This window comes from Tamandua tetradactyla, chromosome 18 (assembly GCF_023851605.1).
Source record: "Tamandua tetradactyla isolate mTamTet1 chromosome 18, mTamTet1.pri, whole genome shotgun sequence".
NCBI classification, from domain to species: domain Eukaryota; kingdom Metazoa; phylum Chordata; class Mammalia; order Pilosa; family Myrmecophagidae; genus Tamandua; species Tamandua tetradactyla.
In genome coordinates this window covers 8,381,092-8,406,973 of record NC_135344.1, presented here as the reverse complement: position 1 = coordinate 8,406,973, position 25,882 = coordinate 8,381,092, and the positions used below count along the sequence as shown (strand labels likewise).

Here is a 25,882-nt window from a genome sequence, read left to right as displayed (position 1 = left end):
ACAGTCCAACACATCCCTCCTCTCCTGCTTAAAATTTTTCTTCTGCTTCACTTCTCCCCAGACTAATGTCACAAGCAGAGACAGTTAAGTTTGCCAAAAAAACCCTGGGATTTATCCCTGGGAGTGCTCTCCCATGCCCTAGGGAGACTTTCACCCCTGGATGTCATATCCCATGTAGGGGGAGGGCAGTGATTTCACTTGCAGAGCTGGGCTTAGAGAGACTGAGGCCACATCTGAGCAACAACAGAGGTTCTACATAAGTAACTCTTAGGCATGCCTATAGGTAGTCTAAGCTTCTATGCCACTTACGTAAGCTTCACAAGAGTAAGCCTCATGACTGAGGGCATGGCCTATTGATTTGGGTGTCCCTAAAGTTTGAAACAGTATCCCTGATGGTAAGGGTTAATAGTCCCAGAGTCTTTCTCCCCTCCCTCAGGGGACTTTGTCAATACTTTTTGATTATCTGGTTAATACACTCTAGGATATTTCCAGGCATTACAATAATCTATACAGGATTAAAGGATCTTTTCTCATTCTGTGCTGTTTCAGCTGTTCAAATGAGCTATACAGATAGGTTGAATTAGATTATGCGCTACAGGAAATTTCCGTTTCAGATCAAATAAACCTTTCTTCCATTGGTCTCAAAGAGTACGTGTATAAAGACACTGTCTTCCTTTCCCTATGTTCTGAATTACTTTAACCCCAACCTGTTCAACTTCATTCTTACCTCTAAATATCAGGCTATATATATAAAACAGCCTCTCAAAATCCAGAAATAATAATCACCACTCTGGACTTAACGTGTCTGCTCTAAAAGCTTACAATCTAGGCCCCTGTTTTCTTATAAGCACTTTCTAAAGGTGACCATACCGTTGTTGATTTTTTTGTTTCTGGCTTATTTTGTCTCATCAAATGTCCCATATGTTTATTCACATCTTTGCATGCCTCACAACATTGTTTCTTTTTGTAGCAGCACAGCTTTCATTCATAAGTATACACCATCGTTCACCATTCTACTTCTCTGTCAGTGAATCCTTCCGCCACCTGCTTTCATCGGGCATTATGGAGAGGGTCCAAAGTCCACAGTCCATCACCATTCTCAATCTCAGATAATTTCATTGTTCCCAAAAGACAGAAAACCAATAAACATATCCTCACCAAATAGAAAATCTAAACCTCCTCTTAACTCTTCTCCCTCACCCCATTACTTACCTCTCTTGTTGCTGTGGTACTGCTGATGGTTTCCTTTTGAACATAAGCTCATAGTATACAGCAGTTTTCCCTTTGCAGCCTGGACTTTAACGCTAGTTATACAAGAATTATATCTTTGAAGGACTTCTTACGAGAACTCATTCATATTTCTAGTGTGAGTTAATGGGACACGTAGGTCTATACAACCCCTTTCAATCTTGTATCTTCAATATGGTAATACTACTTCTAGACCCACCAGAGAATCACCTTCACTCCTATCTATTCACTCACATTGCAGTTCAACCTCATTAGCTAACGGTTCATCCATCTCTAGTTTCTATGTATCTCTAAGTCCCCTGTATTCTGTATTGTAAGTCTCTGATTATACCTTTATGCTGGTCATAAAAAAGTGGAATCATACAATATCTGTCCTTTTGTGTCTGGCTAATTTCACTCAGCATTATGTCCTCAAGGCTCATCCATCTTGTCATGTGCTTCAGGACATCATTTTGTCTTACTGCTGCATAATGTTCCATTGTATGTATATACCACATTTTCTTGATCCACTCATCTGTTGATGGGCATTTGGTTTATTCCCATCTTTTGGTAATTGTGAATAATGCTGCTATGAACATTGGTTGGCAAATGTCTGTTTGTGCTGTTGCTTTCAGCACTTCTGGGTATATACCAAGTAGTGCTATTGCTAGGTTATAGGGCAGCTCAATATTTAGTTCCTAATGAACCATCAAACAGTCTTCCATAGTGGCTGCACCATTCTACATTCCCACCAGCAGTGCATAAGTGTCCAGTTTCTCCACATCCTCTCTAACATTCATAGTTTCCTGATTGTTTGATAGCAGCCATTCTTACAGGTGTGAGGTGCTATCTTATCGTAGTCTTGATTTGCATTTCCCTACTAGCCAGAGAAAATGAACATCTCTTCATGTGCTTTTAAGCCATCTGTATTTGATCTTCAGAAAAATACCTATTCATATCTTTAGCCCATTTTATAATTGGATTGTTTGTTCTTTCATTGTTGAGTTGTATGATTTCTTTGTATATATAGGAAATCACACCTTTGTCTGATATGTGATTTCCAAATATTTTCTCCCATTGAGTTGGCTGACTCTTTACCTTTTTGACAAAGTCTTTTGAGGTACAGAAGAATTTGATTTTGAGGAGCTCCCATTTATCTATTTTTTCTTTTGTTGTTTGTGCTTTGGGTGTAAAGTTTAGGAAGTTACTTCCTATTACTAGGTCTTGAAGATGCTTCCCTACATTTTCTTCTAGAAGCTTTATGGTGCTAGTTCTTATATTTAGGTGTTTGATCCACTTTGAGTTAATTTTTGTATAGGGTTTAAGATAGGGGTCCTCTTTCATTCTCTTGGCTACTGATATCCAGTTCTTCCATGCCCAATTATTGAAAAGACTATTTTGTCCCAGTTTGGAGGGACATGTCATCATCACATGTAGATATCTTGATTGATTTACTTTGGGAGTTGATTTCTTTCAGTAGTCTACAGCCTTGTGTTTGTGAGATGGTTGTACAGCAGGGAGCAGGGCACAGGGTGGAGCACTCAGTATGGTGATTTGTTTCAGGGCAGGTATAGGCACAGGTATGTTACACTGGTGCTTGTGAACGTGGGCACTCAGCAGCCAGGGAGGATGTAGCTGTGCAGGTGCACCAGTCTGGGGGAACCCTGGTGTGCACTGGTTTAAGGCACGGGGCCCTCTGCATACATGCGTAGAGCTATGGCAGCAGTCAGTGTTACACCGTCATTGGCTGGGGGCAGATGTGACCCAGCTGTGCAGGTTGGCACTTTCTCAGAGCTGGAAAGTGAGGTTGAGGGCTGTATGCATCCAAGCACATATACCCAACAGGTAGACAGACAGAGCTACATGGGGGGGCCTGTGCCAGGGGAGGAGTCAGCACTAGAGATACTGATAATTAGTAGTATTATTAATGAGCTGTATTTTTAAGCATGTTCTATGTGGCAGACACTAATTTAAGGAACTTACAAAGCTGCTTTACATTTAGGTGCTCCAAAGCTACTTTACATTAAGCATGTCTAAACCCGATATGCTTTCTTCTTCCCCAAATCATCACTTCTAGATTGGCAGAGGTTAGATTCTCCCTTTTCCCTTCCTCCTCACATTCAGATATCAGATTCTGCTCAGCTTATTTTGTGACTCTTTCTTCCATCTCTTCTTTGGGGATTTTTTTTTTTTTTACTGTTTCCTTCCTAGTGTATAACAATAACCAATATTCTACCACTATTTTTGCTGTCCCCCATCCCCATACCACAAAAAAGGTATTTCTGCCCATTGGGCTTATGATTGACTGAGATAGGAATGTATAGGGGAAACTTAGCTGAGAAACTGACATTTGAACTAAGTTCTGAATGCTGACATAGTTATGCAAAGGGGTTATGAAATTGGGGAGATTTTAATTATCATGATGCTATGAGGTACTGTCAAGGATAAAGTCATCTCCTAATTTTTCAGATACAGTTCATCAATTGCCATTACTTATGTCCCATATTAGTGTTTCATCAATTGGAATTTAAATATTTACCCTTAGATATCAGGATAAATAGGCAACTGCATCTCATTGTCATTTGCCCTGACTACAATCATGAAGAAGGGTCTTGACTCAATAAATGTTTATCAGAAAAATTTCTTAAAGAAATTTAAAGAATGAAGACATCCCAAAAATTGAAAAAATGAGATGATTTAATAAGTGACCCATCCAAAACTGTTCCTCATCTTTGCAGGAGATATGAGTGAAGAACTGACCAATCCTTGACATCAAAGAGAACACATTAGAGCCCAGAGCCCCTCCTCAAGTCAGGTGGGGGCTACAAACAGTCAGATTGCCCTACAGGTTCCCTCAGAAACCTGACCTTGCTCCCTGATGCCTTTTACATGTGAACGACTACAGAAATCAGCCCAATGAAAGCCCACTCCATCATGCCTACTGTTTCTTGCATGACAGAGACCAGAATTTACAGAGCCTCATATGCAAAAAGAACCAAGGAGATGGGGGCTGGGGGAGGAAGAGGAAGGACTACTCCATGCTTCAACCTCACTGTAGGAATTAGAGCAGAGACTGAGAGCTAAAAGATGTCTCTGCTTGTACTCAGGTAGCCAGGGCCTTCCTAAACAAGCAGCCACCATTCTAATCATTTAGAGAGATGGTACTCAGGGGTAAGAAAGGCATTGTCTATTATTTTAGAACCGTACCTATGCTTTGAGACCAAAGGAAGAAAGGTTTATTTTGTCTAGATCCTAAATTTTCTGTAGCATATCATCTAACTCAATGTGTCTGGATAGCTCATTTGAACAACTGAAACACAGGGAGTCCAGAATAAGAATGAGGGTCTTTAATCCTACATAGCTTAATGTAATGCCTGGATACATCCTAGACTATATTAAGCAGATAATCAAAAAATATTCACAAAGTCTACCGAGGGATGGGAGAAAAAACATGGAATGATTAAATTTTACCATGGGGGAATCTCCTGATTCTGTGTCAAACTTTAGGGACATTCAAATCAATAGGTCAAGCCCTTGATCTTGAGGCTTAATCTTGTGAAGCTTATGTAGGTAGTGGAGAAGCTTAGCCTACCTACAGGTATGCCTAAGAGTTACTTCTGGAGGAGCTCTTCTGTTGCTCAGATGTGGCCTCACTCTCTCTAAGCCCAACTCTGTAAGTGAAATCATTGCCCTCCCTGACATGGGACAGACTTTCATCCAGGGGTGAAAGTCTTCCTAGCAGCATGAGAGATGACTCCCAGGGATGAGTCTGGCCCTGGTACCGTGGATCAACAATTCCATCCTGAACAAAAGGGGGAGAAGAAGTGTAAGTAATAAAATAACAGTGGCTGGGAGAGTTCAAATAGAGTCGAGAGGCTACTCTAGAGGTCACTGTTACACACGTTTCAATTAGATATTACTACCTATTATAACTTACCAAACCCCAACCAGGAACATTCCAGCCAATCCTAAAGAACACCTAGGGCAATATATATGATTCTACAAGGTTCCATGCACTAGGGTAACTTTTCCTAAACCTACAACCTCCAGATGGGTCCCTGAACCAGATAAATCCTGAAACTTAGAGGGCCCAGCCTTTCTAAAACATCAGCTAGTTCCATCTCCCCACCCCATACTATTGACAGCACCTTCCAACATGAAAAAGTTAGAATGGGCATAGCCTAAATAACTCTAGAGAATGGGATAGAAAGATCAAAGGTGATGGTGGAGTTATACAGAGAAGGTAGGGTTTAACAAACGAATATGATCGCTGAATCATTAAATTGATCTCTTTTGTTTCTAGTATCTTAGAGCAGCTAGAAGTAAAAGCCTAGAATTGTGGAACTGTAACCCATATCAAACTCTGAATCTGTTCTACAAGTAATTGTGCTGTGCTTTGAAATTTACTGCTTTTTTATATATATGTTATTTTTCACAAAAAATTTTAAAAAATCAATTGTGATGATAAAAATACATTTATTCCTTCTAGCCTCCTATATTCTGGAGCAGCTAGAAGGAAAAATCTGAGGTGATATGGTAGTCCATGACAAATCCTGGGATCTGTCCTATAACTACTTGTTGAAGAGTGCTTTAAAAACTATTGCTTTTCTCTTTCTTTGCTTTGTATATACGTTATATTATACAAAAAAAAAATGAATGTACATAAAAATAATTAGAAGTGATGAAAATGACTCAACCAAAGTCTATATTCAGCAGAAATGAATTTATGAGACTGCTTCAAAGAGAGAGAGAGAGAGAGAGAGAGAGAGAGAGAGAGAGAGAGAGAGAGAGAGAGAGAGAGAGAGGTGATGCTGTAGCCTAAGTAATCTTTTCTAGATCATATAGCTGGTGAAATTGCAAGGTGAACCTATTCATTTTTTTCACCCCATCATCCTTGAAGATCTTAACCACTTATGTAGCTGTTACTTATTTTCATTACTTAAAACCTCACTACTCCACCACAACCAAGGAGGAGACCACTGAGGAGAGAAAGTGGAGCCCCTGGAGATCCGCAATGTTTAGAGGAAGGCAGGGAAGAAGGAGACCAGGGGGAAACCAAAAAGGAATAGCCAGAGAGGCCCAGTGTCCTTGACAAGGAGCCACATGCCCTTCAGCAAGAGCTTAAGTTTCTATTCTTCAGCCCTCTTGGCTAAAAGGTAATGAGCTTACAGCTGGCTATCTCCAAAAGTCTACTAGTCTCTACTAGTCTACTAGTAGAGGTTCTAGAAGTCTACTAGTCTCTAATTCTCTTCTGCACTATAAAATTATCAACCACACAATCGACATATAAAGCTCTTTAACTTCCTCCTACGCTTAGCCCCAAATTCTAATTCTTTGCCGTGTGTTGGAGGTGATGCATGGCCTGTTCAGCCCACCTTTCTCCCTCATCTATGACTTTCCCTCTTGTTCTCGATTACCAGCCCATTCCTGCACAACAGTGTGCCAAGCCATCCTAAAGATCAGGCTGTAGTGCTAGGCACCAACAGAACAGTAAATCCAAAAGGTCAATAACTTTTCTGGGCAGCTCCAACCCCTTATGGACACTGTCCAAAGATGACCTAACTTGCTTCACAGAAGGCAGAGGCCGTCTGTGCCTTACTGCTTCTAGAAGCCTGCTCCTTATACACTATCTTATGTCTGAGGTGTCTGCCCTTCTATGTGGTTTCTTTGTCATAATAAATCATTTTTATCCTTCCAGGGGCTGACGAATGAAAGAATGAGTTTTAAAAGCCTCCCTCAAATCTTCTTCCCACTCACCCTCCATCTTTCTTCTCAGAAAGCTATGTTTCCAGTTTTGCTTTCCTAGTCCAGTCTCTCTTGGCTTGAATTTTCAGACTGTGTATATTTGAACAGTAAGGAGTAGGCACTAAGCAGAACTCAATTTCCCTAAAGTCGCAAATGTGTTTTCTCTACCTACATTCCATCTATCCATGAACTATACCAGATTCAAAAGTCAAAATCAGGGGAGAGTTCAACACTTGCACATATGTGAACCATCACATTCTTTTTAAGGTTTCTGGGTTTATAGGAGCCATGAGCTTTAATCACATATTCAGCTGCAGAACTCACTCACAGACAAGCCAGAGCATCTTCTCTCAGGGCAGCAAAGCCACCCACAGCATGGCAACCTCTGATATGCATAAAAGCTCTACTAAACCATTCTTACATATAACAGAACCACAGTTACATTAAAACAACTAGTTCAAATTAAAACCGATGCCAAGTTCCACATAGATTTAGAAGTAACATTAAAAATGCCAAGGTATGAAAGAAGAAAGTAAAAGGAACAAGGATAAGAAAAGTCACACCAAAGGAAAATTCATCCGTCAGCAATTCCAACAGACATTAGAGAAGACAGGTAAGGAAGGCATTTCATTTTGAACTGTATTGAAGAGTATGGCAGAGCTAACCTGACAGCGTAAGTTGGCTACTCAAAACTGCCTGGAACACCATGCGGTAACCATTTATATGGTGACTGTCCTGTCTGCATTCATTACAAACATTTCAGTAACTATAAACATCTCTAAAATGTTTTCAGGATCAGAACCTAAGGAAAAGAAAAGGAAACTAATGTGTTTATAATGTGGTTACTTAATTTTTAAAGTTGAATAATCTACCATATGAAATTATGAACTGTTAAAGTTAGATTCCAGGAATCCAAGTTAAAGATACTTTCAATTCATATTATGCTGGTGCTAAGTGTTAGTGATCATTATACTTATGTGCCCAGTAAGAGATAATCCTTACAGAAGAGGATTACGCAAGAGGACACTGGGGAGACCTTTCATGACTGCATATTATTTCCAATAACCCAATACAAGTGATTTCCTCTACCTGACATTATCATCATCATTATTATTTCATTTTTTCCCTTTGTAACCAGAATCACAAATTGTATGAAACAGTTTCTTACTAACCTTTGCTCTGATAGCCATTTTAAGTATTAGGGGAGATTTGTTTCTATACTCTCCAGGATAAATTGGGTTTATAAATTTTTGTTTTTAGTGTTTATAAGTACCTAAGAAACTTTTCTATTCTATGCCCTTGCTTATAAAAATTTTTAACTCCTTGAAACCAATTTCTTAAAATTAATTCTATGATTTCTCTACTCTTAGGATGATAGGATACATGACGGTAAATTCCTGATCTGCATCGCAAACGCAAGGAGTATGACATCACTTACCTGACTTTTCTCTTGGAATTCAAAAGACATCTTAACCTTAATTCTAAACTCCAAATTACAAGTGGCAAAATGCAAATAGAATACACACATATTTCAAGCCTAAGGGAGAGAGGACAAGCTTTGGAGGGATCCTCCATCTTCTCCAAAAGCCCAGCTGAGGTAAGGAATTTATACAGAAAACTGTCCAAGGACATGCCATCCACCCCTACTATAAGGAATAGAAATCTTGCTTTCAGACCAAGCTATTTTGCTAGAAGCCTACATGCTTGAATCATATTGGTTTAAAACACCTGCTTAAATCTCATTTTGAGGTTTCTACACTCAGTCTCTATGGCATTTGCTATTAAAAAATCTGTAATTGTATTTATTGCTAAAATTATATTTAGGATATAGCCATTGCATGACTTAGTCTGCCCTTAACAAAGGCCCATTGGAATTTTTTTGGGTTTTTTTGTTTTGTTTTTTAAGTGATCAGAAGTAGGATAAACTTCATTTCCTTTTAAATTGACTATTCTTCCCTTTTTACCCAATGAGAACTAAAGGACTGCCCTCATCTTGATCTAACCACCTGGAAACCCAGAGTAATTTAAATTAGTTTTTAAAATTATGCTGACACTTTAAGTCTGGCATATTCATATTCTCCTCTCCTTGGTCCTCAATGTTGATTTTTATTGTTTTATTTTAGCACATATTTTTAAAATAAGAAGCCCCATCTAAATCCATCAAAGAAGATGAAAAAAAGAAAAATAAAAATGGCAGGTCTATTCTCTTAAAGACATGAGCTAATATTCTCTCATGTGCAATGTGCATAATTTTTACCAAAGTTTAAACATTTGTTTAAAAATAAACAGGAATCAATAAGACACCTCCTATAGCAAACAGAAAGTGGCCCAAGAGAGAAAGCCCAGTGGTGGTGAAGTGCTTTTTGTGTCCCATGTCAGCAGCCCCCTTGGTCTCAGTCACCAGCAGCTCTAGGAGACTCTCTGCATCGGCAGAGGAGAGAATCCCCCTAGGCCCTCTGAGTGTGGAAATCTACTCAGCCCACAATACAGAGATGCAGAGAGGTAAGAACCAGGGGCAGCCCCAGGCACCAGGACCACAGGAGAAAATAAGGTCAGTGAGCACAACTCTCCTGCTCCTCCTTCCTGCCAACTCCCAGCCACTACATCAACTCTGCTGCCCTGTGGTTGATTTCTGACAAAGGTATAAACTGACTGAACTGTCCAAGGAAATCTCTGTATCCTGCAACAAGAGCTTTGCACTGCAGTAAGTCTTCAGTTGGAACAGCAGAGGTGGCGATGTGTTTGAGTCGGCATACTTCTCCAGCCCAACCTATGCCACCTCACTCTCCACAGAAGAGAAGCTTCGGGGGAGCAGAGACATAACCAGAGGACAGAAGCCTTGCTGCCTGATACCCACCACCCCAATGGAGCAAAGAGCTCTGTTCTCGACCACACACAATAAAAACAAAAGGTACTCAAGAGGAATCAGATAACTGAATTGACTGTCAATAACTGAAAAAAACGGTGGACAAATCTTCAGAAACCAGAATAATAAATCCATAACTTTAAAAGAAGCATCAAACATCTATATCAACATACATTTGTTATTATATAGCAACTAAGTTCCTTTTAGAAAACAATGAATTACCTTTAGACAGCCCTCAAAAATATCAGTTCTCCAACAGAGGCCAACTTTTCCAATAAGAGGTAGGTGTTGTGTGTTATTTTTCGAACTTATAACAATGAGCTTCACATATCCATTTTCAATGTAATCTGAAAAGATTTAAGATTTTTATAAATCACTATATACCAATGCAGGACCAACAAATCAAGATTCTTCAGGCTGACCACTCCATAAAGGATGCCTCACATAGCTAAGAACTAGCTCAGCTAATCCAGGCCTCTAGCTTGAGGCCATAATAATACCCATGAGTTTCAGAGACAGAAAAATTCACATGTTCTCACGAAAAATGATCTCGAAAGTGAGTCAGGGAGAGAAGACTATGGTGAATCTGCATATTCCTTACCACTGACAGGCATGTACAGACTGCAAGAAAAACAAAGGTTCTTCTGATCTGATTAGGCCAGCAGAAGTGAAAATGCTAAACCAGAATTGTGGAGCTTAAGAAACAGATGATAGTAATAGCAAAGAAAGGAAACTAAATATGAAGGCTCAGTGAGAGAAATGCCCAGGCACACAAGGGATGTGAGAGCAAGTAACAACAGAAGAAGGAAGGCAAAAAGCTGAGCACACATCACAACAAAAATGCTTACACTCGCTTGCCCAAAGCTTAAGTTTGAATAGCTTAAAACTTGCCATTACAAATGCGACCCTTCACCACACTAGCACCATGCATATTTTGTTTTCCAAGGCCATCTGTGGTAGGGGACAGCCTTCAGTATTGTTGAGCTTCACACACCCATTTTCAACATAGCCTGCAAAGTCACCACCAAGTATAGTGACCCAAGAGCACCTTCATTCCCCATGCAGGATATTTACCAAGAGAGGGACCTGAAGATGTAAGTCAGAGGGCAAGGCAGACTGAAAAAAGAATGGAGGAGAGCAAATATTGCTTGAACACTGTTATTTATTTCAGAAAATAACAAAATAAAACCAAAAGGCTTGGGGCCAAGATGGCGACTTAGTAATGTGCGCGTTTTAGTTCGTCCTCCAGAACAACTACTAAATAACCAGAAACAGTACAGAAAAGCTCCCGGAGCCACGATAGTGACCAGATGCACAGCGTACCCCAGTCTGGACCAGCTGGACCGGCTGCGAGTATCCAGAACCGTGAGTTTTCCAAGCCGCAGCAGTTTCCCAAGCCACAACACCCGGCACCCGGTGCCCCTTCCCCATGGGCGGCTTCCCAGAGGGAAAAGAAGAAGACTCTGACAGTAGCAGGGACTGAGTCCAACCAAACACCAATTGTGGCATTAATAAACAAATTCTGACTACTAAAAATAGGCCCCAGCTCAGGTGAAACTGGTCAAGGCAGAGGTCGCCTATTGGGCTAACTGAAAAAAGAGGAAAGGGGATGAAACAGGTTTTTGTGGCTGTTTCTACGGAGGCTTGGCTGCCTCTGGATTCAGCAGTGGGATTACACAGGCTGCAACTGCCCTAGGCATATGCAGAAACAGGCTGCTTTCAGGGCTGTCTCCTGCCTGGGCCTTCCCCAGGGGAGAGGTGAAACGCAACTCAGGTGGAATCCCCCTCTCAAGGAATTCAGACCCCAGGGCTTGGCAATTTGAAGCCATTAAAATGAGCCTACAACCTCTCCTCTGTCTCCGCCATACCCCCAGCAGGGAGAGCCTTCCAAAGTTAAAGGAGCCACAACATCTTTTGCTGGTAGGACCCTCAGACAGACAAGTGCCACATACTGGGCAGGATAAGAAAAACAAGAGCCAAGAGACTTCACAGGAAAGTCTTTCAACCTGCTGGGTCTCACCCTCAGGGAAAACTGACGCAGGTGACTCCTTCCCCCCGAAAGGACGCCAGTTTAGTCCAGGTAAACCCGGCCGGAGTCTGTAATACCTATGTAGACCCTCCTAAGGGTGGGGAGGGAAAAGGCACCTTAAAGCAGGACAAGAAAGAAGAAAACAAGAACGGAAAATTTACCCTCTGTTAAACAAAACTTAAACTCGAGGCCCAGAAAAAGCTGAACTGAAGGTCAAAGAACAGACAGACAACAAACTCATCTAGCAAGAAAACCCTAGGTAAGATAAGTGAAAGCAATCTCCAGAATAAACTAATTAAGGTAATTAAATGTCCAGACGCCAGCAAAAAATAACAAATCACACCAGGAAAATTGAAGATATGGCCCAGTCAAAGGAACAAAGCAACAATTCAAATGAGATACAGGAGTTGAAACAACTAATTCTGAATATACGAACAGAAATGGAAAACCTCATCAAAAATCAAATCAATGAATTGAGGGAGGACATGAAGAAGGCAAGGAATGAACAAAAAGAAGAAATGGAAAGTCTGAAAAAACAAATCACAGAACTTATGGGAATGAAAGATACAGTAGAAGAGATGAAAAAAACAATGGAAACCTACAATGGTAGATTTCAAGAGAAAGAGGTTAGAATAGGTGAACTGGAGGATGGAACATCTGAAATCCAAAAAGAAACAGAAACTATAGGGAAAAGAATGGAAAAATATAAGCAGGGGCTCAGGGAATTGAATGATAATATGAAGCGCACAAATATACGTGTTGTGGGTGTCCCGGAAGGAAAAGAGAAGGGAAAAGGAGGGAAAAACTAACGGAAGAAATTATCACTGAAAATTTCCCAACTCTTATGAAAGACCTAAAATTACAGATCCAAGAAGTACAACGCACCCCAAAGAGAATAGATCCAAACAGACATTCTGCAAGACACTTACTCATCAGAATGTCAGAGGTCAAAGAGAAAGAGGATCTTGAAAGCAGCAAGAGAAAAACAATCCATCACATACAAGGGTAACCCAACAAGACTATGTGTAGATTTCTCAGCAGAAACCATGGAGTGGGATGATATATTTAAATTACTAAAAGAGAAAAACTGCCAACCAAGAATTCTATACCCAGCAAAATTGTCCTTCAAAAATGAGGGAGAAATTAAAACATTTTCAGACAAAATGTCACTGAGAGAATTCGTGACCAAGAGACCAGCTCTGCAAGAAATAATAAAGGGAGCACTAGAGACTGATACGAAAAGACAGAAGAGAGAGGTGTGGAGAAGAGTGTAGAAAGAAGGAAAATTAGATATGACATATAAAATACAAAAGGCAAAATGGTAGAGGAAAGTACTACCCAAACAGTAATAACACTAAATGTTAATGGATTGAACTCCCCAATCAAAAGACATAGACTGGCAGAATGGATTAAAAAACAGGATCCTTCTATATGCTGTCTATAGGAAACACAGCTTAGACCCAAAGATAAATATAGGTTGAAAGTGAAAGGTTGGGAAAAGATATTTCATGCAAATAACAACCAGAAAAGAGCAGGAGTGGCTATACTAATATCCAACAAATTAGACTTCAAATGTAAAACAGTTAAAAGAGACAAAGAAGGATACTATGTACTAATAAAGGGAACAATTCAACAAGAAGACATAACAATCATAAATATTTATGCACCAAACCAGAATGCCCCAAAATACATGAGGTAAGCACTGCAAACACCAAAAAGGGAAATAGATATATCTACCATAATAGTTGGAGACTTCAATTCCCCACTCTCATCAATGGACAGGACATCTAGACAGAGGATCAACAAAGAAACAGAGAATTTGAATATTACAATAAATGAGCTAGACGTAACAGAGATTTATAGGACATTACACCCAACAACAGCAGGATACACCTTTTTCTCAAGGGCTCATGGATCATTCTCAAAGATAGACCATATGCTGGGTCACAAAGAAAGTCTCAACAAATTTAAAAAGCTTGAAATCATACACAACACTTTCTCAGATCATAAAGGAATGAAGTTGGAAATCAATAATAGGCAGAGTGCCAGAAAATTCACAAATACGTGGAGGCTTAACAACACACTCTTAAACAACGAGTAGGTCAAGGAAGAAATTACAAGAGAAATCAGTAAATATCTCAAGGCAAATGAAAATGAAAACACAACATATCAAAACTTATGGGATGCAGCAAAGGCAGTGCTAAGAGGGAAATTTATTGCCCTAAATGCCTATATCAAAAAAGAAGAAAGGGCAAAAATTCGGGAATTAACTGTCCATTTGGAAGAACTGGAGAAAGAACAGCAAACTAACCCCAAAGCAAGCAAAAGGAAAGAAATAACAAAGATTAGAGCAGAAATAAATGAAATTGAGAACATGAAAACAACAGAGAAAATCAATAAGACCAGAAGTTGATTCTATGAGAAAATCAATAAGATTGATGGGCCCTTAGCAAGATTGACAAAAAGAAGAAGACAGAGGACGCAAATAAATAACAGCAAAAATGGAAGAGGAGACATAATCACTGACCTCACAGAAATAAAGGAGGTAATAACAGGGTACTATGAACAACTTTATGCTAATAAATACAACAATATAGATGAAATGGACAACTTCCTAGAAAGGCATGAACAACCAATTTGACTCAAGAAGAAATAGATGACCTCAACAAACAAATCACAAAGTAAAGAAATTGAATCAGTCATTAAAAAGCTTCCCAAAAAGAAAAGTCCAGGACCAGACGGCTTCATATGTGAATTCTACCAAACATTCCAGAAAGAATTAGTACCAACCCTGCTCAAACTCTTCAAAAAAACTGAAGTGCAGGGAAAGCTACCTAATTCATTCTATGAAGCCAACATCACCCTCATACCAAAACCAGGCAAAGATATTACAAAAAAAGAAAACTACAGACCAATCTCTCTAATGAATATAGATGCAAAAATCCTCAACAAAATTCTAGCAAATCGAATCCAACAACACATTAAAAAATACATCATGACCAAGTAGGATTCATCCCAGGTATGCAAGGATGGTTCAACATAAGAAAATCAATTAATGTAATACACCATATCAACAAATCAAAGCAGAAAAATCTCATGATCATCTCAATTGATGCAGAGAAGGCATTTGACAAGATTCAACATCCTTTCCTGTTGAAAACATTTCAAAGCATAGGAATACAAGGGAACCTCCTTAAAATGATAAAGCGAATATATGAAAAACCCACAGCTAATATCATCCTCAATGGGGAAAAATTGAAAACTTTCCCCCTAAGATCAGGAACAAGACAAGGATGTCCACTATCACCACTGTTATTCAACATCGTGTTGGAAGTTCTAGCCAGAGCCATTAGACAAGAAAAAGAAATACAAGGCATCAAAATTGGAAAGGAAGAAGTAAAACTATCACTGTTTGCAGATAATATGATTCTATACATCAAAAACCCTGAAAAATCCACAGCAAAACTACTAGAGCTAATAAACGAGTACAGCAAAGTGGCAGGTTACAAGATCAACATTCAAAAATCTGTAGTGTTTCTATACACTAGCAATGAACAAGTTGAGGGGGAAATCAAGAAACGAATTCCATTTACAATTGCAACTAAAAGAATAAAATACTTAGGAATAAATTTAACTAAAGAGACAAAAGACCTATACAAAGAAAACTACAAGAAACTGTTAGAAGAAATCACAGAAGACCTAAATAGATGGAAGGGCATACCATGTTCATGGATTGGAAGACTAAATATAGTTAAGATGTCAATTCTACCTAAATTGATTTACAGATTCAACGCAATACCAATCAAAATCCCAACAACTTACTTTTCAGAAATAGAAAAACCAATAAGCAAATTTATCTGGAAGGGCAGGGTGCCCCGAATTGCTAAAAGTATCTTGAGGGAAAAAAACGAAGCTAGAGGTCTCACGCTGCCTGACTTTAAGGCATATTATGAAGCCACAGTGGTCAAAACAGCATGGTACTGTCATAAAGATAGATATATTGACCAATGGAATCGAATAGAGTGCTCATATATAGACCCTCTCATCTATGGACATTTGATCTTTGATAAGGCAGTCAAGCCAACTCATTTGGGACAGAACAGTGTCTTCAATAAATGGTGCCTAAAGAACTGGATATCTATATGCAAAAGAATGAAAGAGGACCCGTATCTCGCACCCTATACAAAAGTTAACTCAAAATGGATCAAAGATCTAAACATTAGGTCTAAGACCATAAAACAGTTAGAGGAAAATGTAGGGAGATATCTTATGAATCTTATAATTGGAGGTGGTTTTATGGACCTTACACCTAAAGCAAGAGCACTGAAGAAAGAAAGAAATAAATGGGAGCTCCTCAAAATTAAACACTTTTGTGCATCAAAGAACTTCATCAAGAAAGTAAAAAGACAGCCTACACAATGGGAGACAATATTTGGGAACGACATATCAGATAAAGGTCTAGTATCCAGAATTTATAAAGAGATTGTTCAACTCAACAACAAAAAGACAGCCAATCCAATTACAAAATGGGAAAAAGACTTGAACAGACACTTCTCAGAAAAGGAAATACAAATGGCCAAAAGGCACATGAAGAGATGCTCAATGTCCCTGGCCATTAGAGAAATGCAAATCAAAACCACAATGAGATATCATCTCACACCCACCAGAATGGCCATTATCAACAAAATAGAAAATGACAAGTGCTGGAGAGGATGTGGAGAAAGAGGCGCACCTATTTCTGTTGGTGGGAATGTCAAATGGTGCAACCACTGTGGAAGGCAGTTTGGCAGTTCCTCAAAAAGCTGAATATAGAATTGCCATATGACCCAGCAATACCCTTGCTAGGTATCTACTCAGAGGACTTAGGGGCAAAGACACAAACGGATATTTGCACACCAATGTTTATAGCAGCATTATTTACAATTGCAAGGAGATGGAAACAGCCAAAATGTCCATCAACAGACGAGTGGCTAAACAAACTGTGGTATATACATACGATGGAATATTATGCAGCTCTAAGACAGAATAAACTTATGAAATATGTAACAACATGGATGGACCTAGAGAACATTATGCTGAGTGAGACTAGCCAAAAACTAAAGGACAAATACTGTATGGTCTCACTGATATGAAACAGCATTAGTGAATAAACTTGGAATATGTCATTGGTAACAGAGACCATCAGGAGATAGAAATGGGGTAAGATAGTGGGTAATTGGAGCTGAAGGGATACAGACTGCGCAACAGGACTGGATACAAAAACTCAGAAATGGACATCACAATACTACCTAACTGTAATGTAATTATGTTAAAACACTGAATGAAGCTGCATGTGAGAATGATAGAGGGAGGAGGGATGGGGACATAAATGAAATCAGAAAGAAAGATAGATGTTAAAGATCGAGATGGTATAATCTAGGAATGCCTAGAGTGTATAATAATAGTGAAATGTACAATGTACAAATTTTAAAAATGTTTTGGCATGAGGAAGAACAAAGGAATGTCATTACTGCAGGGTGCTGAAAACAGATGATAATTAATACTTTACAATGTCACCTTATGTGTGAGACTAAAGCAAAAGATGTTTATTTGTTACAAAATTTAGATTTTGACTAGAGCATTTCCTAATATAACTCATGTAGATAGTTTGACTGAATGTCATAAGTACTTGGAATCTCAGGTAGCACATGAGATTTTGTTGGTTTGTCCAGAGTGATCCCCTGATGAATCCCAGAATGATTTGATCAGTGACTGGAAAAGCATTTGCAAGCCCCCTCAGGGAATGGTGAGAGTAGGGAGAAATTCACCTTCCCCAAGTTGAATTCTTGATATTCTCACAAGCAGTGTGGACAACCAAAGCTATAGGCTCAGCCCCCAGTCTTGGGGTTTGTTCACATGAAACTTAACCCCACAAAGGATAGGTCAAGTCTACTTAAAATTTAGGCCTAAGAGTCACCCCCAAGAGAGCCTCTTTTGTTGCTCGGATGTGGCCTCTCTCTCCAGCCAATATGATGAGCAGTCTCACCACCCTCCCCCTCTCTGCGTGGGACATGACTCCCAGGGGTGTGGACCTTCCTGGCAACGTGGGACAAAGATCCTGGAATGAGCTGAGACTCAGCATCAAAGGACTGAGAAAAACCCTAGAACGAGCTGAGAATTAACATCAAGGGATTGAGAGAACCTTCTTGACCAAAAGGGGAAGAGTAAAATGAGACAAAGTGTCAATGGCTGAGAGATTCCAAACAGAGTCCAGATGTTATCTTGGAGGTTATTCTTACGCATTAAGTAGATATCACCTTGTTGTTCAAGACGTAGTGGAGAGGCTGGAGGGAATTGCCTGAAAATGTAGTGCTGTATTCCAGTAGCCATGTTTCTTGATGATGATTGAACAATGATATAACTTTCACAATGAGACTCTGTGAATGTGAAAACCTTATGTCTGATGCTCCTTTTAGCCACTATATCAACAGAAGAGTAGAACATATGGAATAAAAATAAATAATAGGGGGAATAAATGTTAAAATAAATTCAGTTTGAAATAGTGGTAAATGAAAGCGAAGGGTAAGGGGTATGGTACGTACAGTTTTTTTTTTCTCTATTATCATTTTATTTCTTTTTCTGTTGTCTTTTTATTTCTTTTTCTAAATCGATGCAAATGTACTAAGAAATGATGAATATGCAATTATGTGATGATATTAAGAATTACTGATTATATATGTAGAATGGAATGATATTTAAATGTTTTGTTTGTTAATTTTTTTTAATTAATAAAAAAAGTTAAAAAAATAAAAATAAAATAAAACCAAAATCAAGTTGCCCTGGGGGCAAAGCCCTGTTCTAGAAATTCTCTACAGTGTTCTCCAACTGATGTGCAGCCAAAAGATAAAAACCTTTGTTTCTCTGGTGGCACCCCCTGTGCACTGTTCTGTGCCTTTGTGAGACTCATGGAGGCACTGCGTTTAGAGCATGCAGCAGCTGTTTGAGGTTATTTTCTGAAAGTCTTTGCTGTGGTTCAAGGACAGAGACAAACGTAAATTTTCTTCACTGTCACTGAGTAATTACCAAGAACTGTGCCGCGTCTCTCATAATTCTCCCTAGGTGGATGACAGGATGGCAGGGCTAGACTGGAGTAAGGAGGAAATCTATGAAAAGCAAAACCTCCAGAGGGGCAGAGTAAAGACACTGAGAATGAACTAGAGGTGGCTCCACTTGGCTCTGTATTACTACACAGCTGTGTGCAGGATCAAGAGACCTCTGGCTGGAGGCAGCTAGCTGGCCTGCATGCTGGCAGCCAGAATAGGGTCATGCAGAAAACCAGGAGTGTTCTTAGGACACTGCAGAAAACGGGACCCCAAAGTACAAACGTATCTAAATGGCAATTGTCTGAGCTAGTAAGCGTGAATTTCCTGTAGGAAGCAAAGACTTGGATTGTGTTATTACTAGATAGTCTTCCACTTTAGAATGACTATAACATATGTGCAATCTTAAAAGGCCAAAGCTCTTCCCACCAATCCTCTGTAATGGCTTATATCTATAAGAGAGAAAAATGTTAAGCTCTTCCCACAGCACACAGAATGTATATGTGGAAGTGTATATATATAAAATAGTTACTATTCTGGGGCACTTACTGTATTCCAGTCATTGAGTTAAACATTTTATGTATAAAATACTTTAAAAGAATACTATTAACTAGGTATTACAAGTTTTCTGAATTCACAAGTGGGAAATCAATGCATAGAGAGGTAACCTGACCAAGGTCAAACTGCTGGTAAGTGGCAAAACATGATTCAAATCCAGTTCTGTGTCTAAAGTCCAATTTATAATAGATTAAAACACATACAACAAGGAGAAAAACATTACCTATTAGTTTAAATACTAATTAAGAATTTACCATATACATCCAAATTTTCATGAAGCTTTGTTTATTGCCTATATAGAAAAATCTATCTGCAAACTAACAGTCAAGATGTACTGCAGAATTATTTATGGTTCCTCAACACTTTCGATAACTTCTCACCAGGCTTACAATCTCACCTCCATGACATTTCTTAAAACTAAGACATGAATCACCTCAGATCCAAAATGAGACGGTCCCATGCAAGCCTGGAGTCAGCAGTGAGCAATGTATGGAGTTGACACAGAACGGGAAAAACCATCTTTGACAAACACAGTGGCAGAAGGGCCCAGGGCTGTGAGGCTGGCAGTGGCAGAGTTTCTGGAATCTACCACTGAGGGTGAGAAGGGCAATGCCTGCAGAAGAGAAGGCCCACAGGGTGCTGCCACACATGTAGATTCACAGTCTAGCTCTCTGGCTCTCCTGGGAGAGATTCTAAGCCAACATACCCTGTGCTGTAAGACGTATGCAGAATGAATGCTGTTGTTGGAGACTCTAACACTGACCTAACAGTTCATAAGACCATTCCCAAAATGCAGTGAAATCCAACTCATGGCTCACTGTCCTGGGGCTTCCAATGAGACTGCACTTAATAAGCAGTCACAGAGACATCATTTAAAATCCTGCTCAGTCATTTTCTGAGTAAACTTGTTCAAGTTCTAACATGAGTAAAATAAGGATACAAATAGCACAGATCAAATCTTTTAAGGTTGTTTTTAAGACTTAATGAAACAAATAAATATTCACTAATATTAACACTATACTATAACTTACTGTATATGCCAAGCTAAGTGTACTAAGAACTTTACATGTATGATCTCAATAACATTGTATCAAAAGAGCCAAATCCAAGTCCCTTGAGGGATGGCAGAAAGAATATGGAACTATTAAACCTTATCAGAAGGGAATCCTAATATTGTGTCAAACTTTAGGGACACCCAAATCAATAGGTCATGCCCTTGATCCTGAGGCTTACTCTTGTGAAGCTTATGTAGGTAGCAGAGAAACTTAGCCTGCCTATAGGTATGCCTAAGAGTTACTTCTGGAGGACCTCTTTTTTGCTCAGACATGGCCTCATTCTCTCTAAGCCCAACTCTGCAAGTGGAATAATTGCCCTCCCCACTACGTGGGACATGACATTCAGGGGTGAAAGTCTCCCTGGAGATGTGGGAAATGACTCCCAGGGTTGAGTCTGGCCCTGGAGAACTGGGATCAACAATTCCGTCTTGACCAAAAAGGGAAAGAGAAGTGTAACTAATAAAGTAGCAGGGGCAGAGAGAGCTCAAATAGAGTTGAGAGGCTACTCTGGAGGTTGTTCTTATGCAAGCTACCTATCATAATCTACCAAACCCCATTCCAATCAATCCTAAAGAATACCTAGGGCAATATATAAGATACCACAAGAGTTCCATGCACTAGTGTAACTTTCCAGAAACCTACAACCTCCGGATGGGTCCCTGGTCCTTTAGATGCCTCTAGAATCCAGAGGGCCCAGCCTCTCCAGAACACCAGAAAATTCCATCTCCCTACCCCATATTAGTGACAGACCCTTCCAATATAAAAAAGTTAGAATGAACATAGCTCAAACACACCTAAAGAGAGAGATGGAAAGATCAAAGGTAATGGTGGAGTTATACAGTGAAGATAGGATTTAACAAATGAATATAAATGCTGAATCATTAAACTGATTTCTCTTTTCTCTTTTAGTCTCCAGTATCTTAGAGCAGCTAGAAGTAAAAGCCTAAAATTGTGGAATTACGACCCATGTCAAACTCTGAAATATGTTCTACAACAATTGTGGTGCTATGTTTTGAAATTTATTGCTTTTTTGTACATGTTATTTTTCACAAAAAAAAAAAGGAAAAAAAGTCGATTGTATTCATAAAAAAAATATTTAAGCCTTCTAGCCTCCTATATTCTGGACCAGCTAGAAGGAAAAATCTGAAAGGATCGCATGGTAGCCCATGACAAACTCTGGGATCTGTCCTGCAACTAGTTATTGAAGAGTGCTTTGAAAACTATTGCTTTCTTCTTTCTTTGCTTTGTATATATGTTATGCTATACAATAAAAAAGTTTAAAAAAAAAAACATACTGTGCATCCTATCCCCCCCAAAAAAAAGAGCCAAATCCACATCAAGCAAAATGTGAAAATGTATTGAATTCATGGATTAAAAGATTTGATAGTAAGACATCCATTTATCCAAATTAACCTATAGATTTAAAACAATTCAAATAATAGTCCCAGCAAGTATTTTTAATAAAAATTGGAAAACTGATTCTAAAATTCACATGAAAATGCTAAGGACCTAAAACAGCCAAAACAAACTCCAAAAGAAGAAAAATGTTGACTTCAACACTTATTATAGACCTACAGCAATTAAGACAGTGAAGGATTGCTACAAAGACACACAAATAAAATAGATGGGTCCAGAAACTGACCCACACTTTTACAAACAATTGATTTTTGACAAAGACATCAAAATAATTTCATGGGAAAAAAAAGTCTTTTCTTAAATGGTGCTTAAAATAACTGGATCTATGCGGGGTGGAACAAATGAACCTTGATGCTACCCTCTATACAGAATTAATTAGGGATGGATCATAGACCTAAATTAAAAAGCTAAAACCCCAAAGCCACTAGAAGAAAAAAAAAAAGAATATCTTTGTAATCTGGGTATAGAAAACATTTTAAGACAAGATAAAGAAAAAAATAACCAAAAAGGAAGAGATTGAGTAATCAGATTTCATCAAAATGAGGAATATCAAAAGATGCTGTTAAGAAAGTAAATAAGCAACCCACAGACTGGAAAAAATACTTGCAAAACATATATAAGACAAAGGACTGGGATGCAGAATGCACAAAGAATTCCTACAATTCAGGAATAAAAAGACAAAAAACTAATTAAAAAACAAAAAAAGCAAAAAGATTGAGCAGTCATCTCAATAAGAAGATATGCAAAAGGCTGGTAAGTATATGGAAATGCACTCATCACCCCTGGCTGTGAAGGAATTACAAATTAAAACCACAAAAAAGTCTATGAGATTGGCTAAAATTTAAAAGCCTAACACTTCATATGTTGTCCAGGATATGGAGCAACCATAACTCTCATACACTGCTGCTGGGAGTATAAAATGGTACATCCACCCTGGAAAACAAAGTTTGGCGGTTTCTTATAGTGTGAAATATAACCCTACCCTATGACCTAACAATTCCACTCTTAGGTATCCAGCCAAAAGAAATGAAAATACAGGGTAGTGCAATGGTGGCTCAGTGGCAGAATTTTTACCTGCCATGCCAGAGACCTGGGTTCGGTTCCCAGTTCCTGCCCATGTAAAAAAATAATAAAATAAATGAAAATACAGATCCACAAACACTTTTATAAGAATTTTACTAGCAGCTCTATTCCTAATAACCAAAAGCAGAAAACAACCTAAACTCTCTATCCATCAACAGAAAAATGGATAAAAATTTGTGCATATTCATTCAATGTAATACTACTCATCAATGAGAAGGAATGAACTATTAAAGCTTGCAACAGTATGGGGGAATCTTGGGAGATATTACACTGAGGAAAAGAATACAGACACAAAAGAGCACACATTGTATGATTCCATTTATATGATGTTCTAGAACAAGTAAAGCTAATTTGTGTGGAAAAAAATCAGAGGATACATGGGGAGTTTTTGTACTATTCCTGTAATTTTTCATAAGTTTGAATTATATCAAAATAGAGAAAAAGAAGTACTTAATAAATGCTAATTATTCACAGCTCTATCAACCTTCTTCGGAAGACCTCTCCTACGTAGCGTACCAGCCACTCTTTCCTGTTCACCCTGTAACTCTGGGTGTGTCCCAAATCTTTGTCTTCAGACCTTCTTTCTTTTCTCCTATTTCCTCAGGGTGTTCAATCCCTAAAAATTTTTAAAAGGCACTGCTGCAGCTGACAGCATCTTTCAACTTACATTAATCCTTCCTTCTCTAAACCCCTACCACACATACTTTAACATTTAATCACACTGCATTGTTTCTACATGTTAGTTCTGTTTCCTCAAACACCCTCCAGTCTTCTAGGGATAGAGGTCATGCCTTGTGGCATAGAAATGGCACTGCTCTAACATTTCTCACTTCTCAGCTATGATTAGAGTCGTTTTTTGCTTCATAAATAGAACATGCAGGAGGTGGGAAGTAAACATTTTGAGGGTGGGGAAAAAGATTGATTGAATGATATTCCTAAGGCAAATAGAAAGAAGAGTGAAGGGGGTTAAACACAACGTAGAGTTGACTGAGGCAGGAATAAATGAACAGAAGTTAACGAAAAAGATAAGCCCAATTAGGGGAAACAAAATAAATAGGACCCAAAGCCACCATCTCAGTGACCAACTGGGTAACAGACAATAAATAGAATGGATATCAGTAAGTGACTACCACACATATGTGCAGAACTTTGCTAAAGAGGTAGGGAGACTCTATAAAAACAAAAATAGTTGCCATGGAATAATAACAATTTAAGGCTGCAGAGACCTGATGCTACAGAGGAATGATTAATGACAAAATGGTATAATTATTAAACTCTAATGATTAAATAAGGTTGGTATGAATTCTTAGGGAGAAAAAAATATAAGTTCCCCCCCATTCCCTTTTAGGTATCCAACATACATCTCAAGAGACATACATTTGAATAATGGCTTTTTAACTTTTTACAACTAATTATTTTTAGGTAATTCTGTTATTTTCCAAATCTCTGATACAGGTGAAATTTAAGTAGCTGTGCTAGTTTGAATCTGTTATGTACCCCAAGAGAAGCCTGTGTTCTTTTAATCCAACCCTGCGGGGGCAGATCCATTATGGAATGGGACCTTTTGATAGGTTGTTTCCAAGAGATGTGGCCCCGCCCATTCATCGTGGGTCTTAATCCACTTACTGGAGTCCTTTACAGGACAGACATTTTGGAGAGAGCTCAGAGCTGAGAGAAGCTAAGAGAGAAAGGAAATATTCACAGACACTTTGGAAAGAAGGACCAGCACGCGTCACAATGTGCCTTCCCACGGCACAGAGGAACCATAGAGACCAGCAGCTTATCCTCCAAGAAGGTTTCCTCTTATTGGTGCCTTAATTTGGACATTTTCACAACTTTAGAATTATAACTTGTAACTTAATAAATTCCCTTTGTATAAAACAATCCATTTCTGACATATTACATTCTGGAAGCTTATAGCAAACTGAAACAGTAGCTAAGTAGATTCATAGATCATGAAATATCAAAAAAGATAAGGTTTCAGGACATGATAAGGATCAAAAATCTCAGCCTCTTTTGTCATATGGGTTGTAAAGGTAAAATAAATTGAAAAAGTATTGGTGGAAGACTGGAAAAACAAATCCAGTTTACCCCTTGATCCTTTCAATTCAAGCTTAGAGCAAAAAATGTCTGGCTTCATGGCTTGAAGGATGTCACAACATTAATAAAATCTCCTATAATCTTTTGAGCCATGGTGTCTCTACTTTTATGTTAACTAGGATGTTAACAAGCTTTATTTACTAGTGGTATTGTTCCTAATACTGGTGACACTTGAGTCGAGTTAAAAGAGAATAAAATGCATACTTAGACTCTTTAAAAACCTACTGTTCATTAATTCAAAGGTGTTCGGAAAATAGCTTTTTCTGTTACTATATTTAAAGGGTCACACTTGCATTTTCACAAGACCCAGTTCTATTTTTCATGCCCTTGAACCAATTTTTTCTCAATCCAGTCCATCTGAGTATAAATTATTTTTTGTATACTAGTCCTTCCAAAGAAGTCAATGGGAAAAGTACATGGATATTTGTTTGGGCTAACACCTATTCCTGTTTCTTTTGTTAATTATACACTGAAATCAGTTCCAGGGCTTCCAATGGTGAACCCAGGCTCAGATAAGGAGCAACCCACAGCCTGGCCACCTAACTAGTTCAGGGATGACTCATGACCCAACTATAACCAAGAAGATACAATGTGACTCTTGGAAAGGAGCTGCTTAGGTTTGGAATATGAGATCCAGAGCTAGTAGAGCTGCCTGATAGGGAGGAAGTCAGACTAAGAATGAAGCGAACCAAGAAGAATCAGAGTGGGAGAGGAAAAACGAGAT

General features: G+C 38.7%; 1 protein-coding gene across 10 annotated transcripts in view; it reads right to left on the bottom strand.

The window, feature by feature from the left end:
• FBXO15 (F-box protein 15) overlaps nt 1-25,882 on the bottom strand; it is a 248,681-nt gene that overhangs the window by 155,264 nt on the left and 67,535 nt on the right. For 7 of the 10 annotated variants that reach the window (XR_013165030.1, XM_077135242.1, XM_077135241.1 and 4 more), the window contains one exon: nt 10,061-10,185. The exons of the other annotated variants lie outside the window; for them this stretch is intronic. Coding sequence is in view for 6 of the 7 variants with exons in the window: in XM_077135242.1 (XP_076991357.1) it covers nt 10,061-10,185 (125 nt within the window). In the remaining variant the exon portion in view is untranslated. The remainder of the gene's footprint in view (nt 1-10,060; nt 10,186-25,882) is intronic. 10 annotated transcript variants of the gene reach the window in all.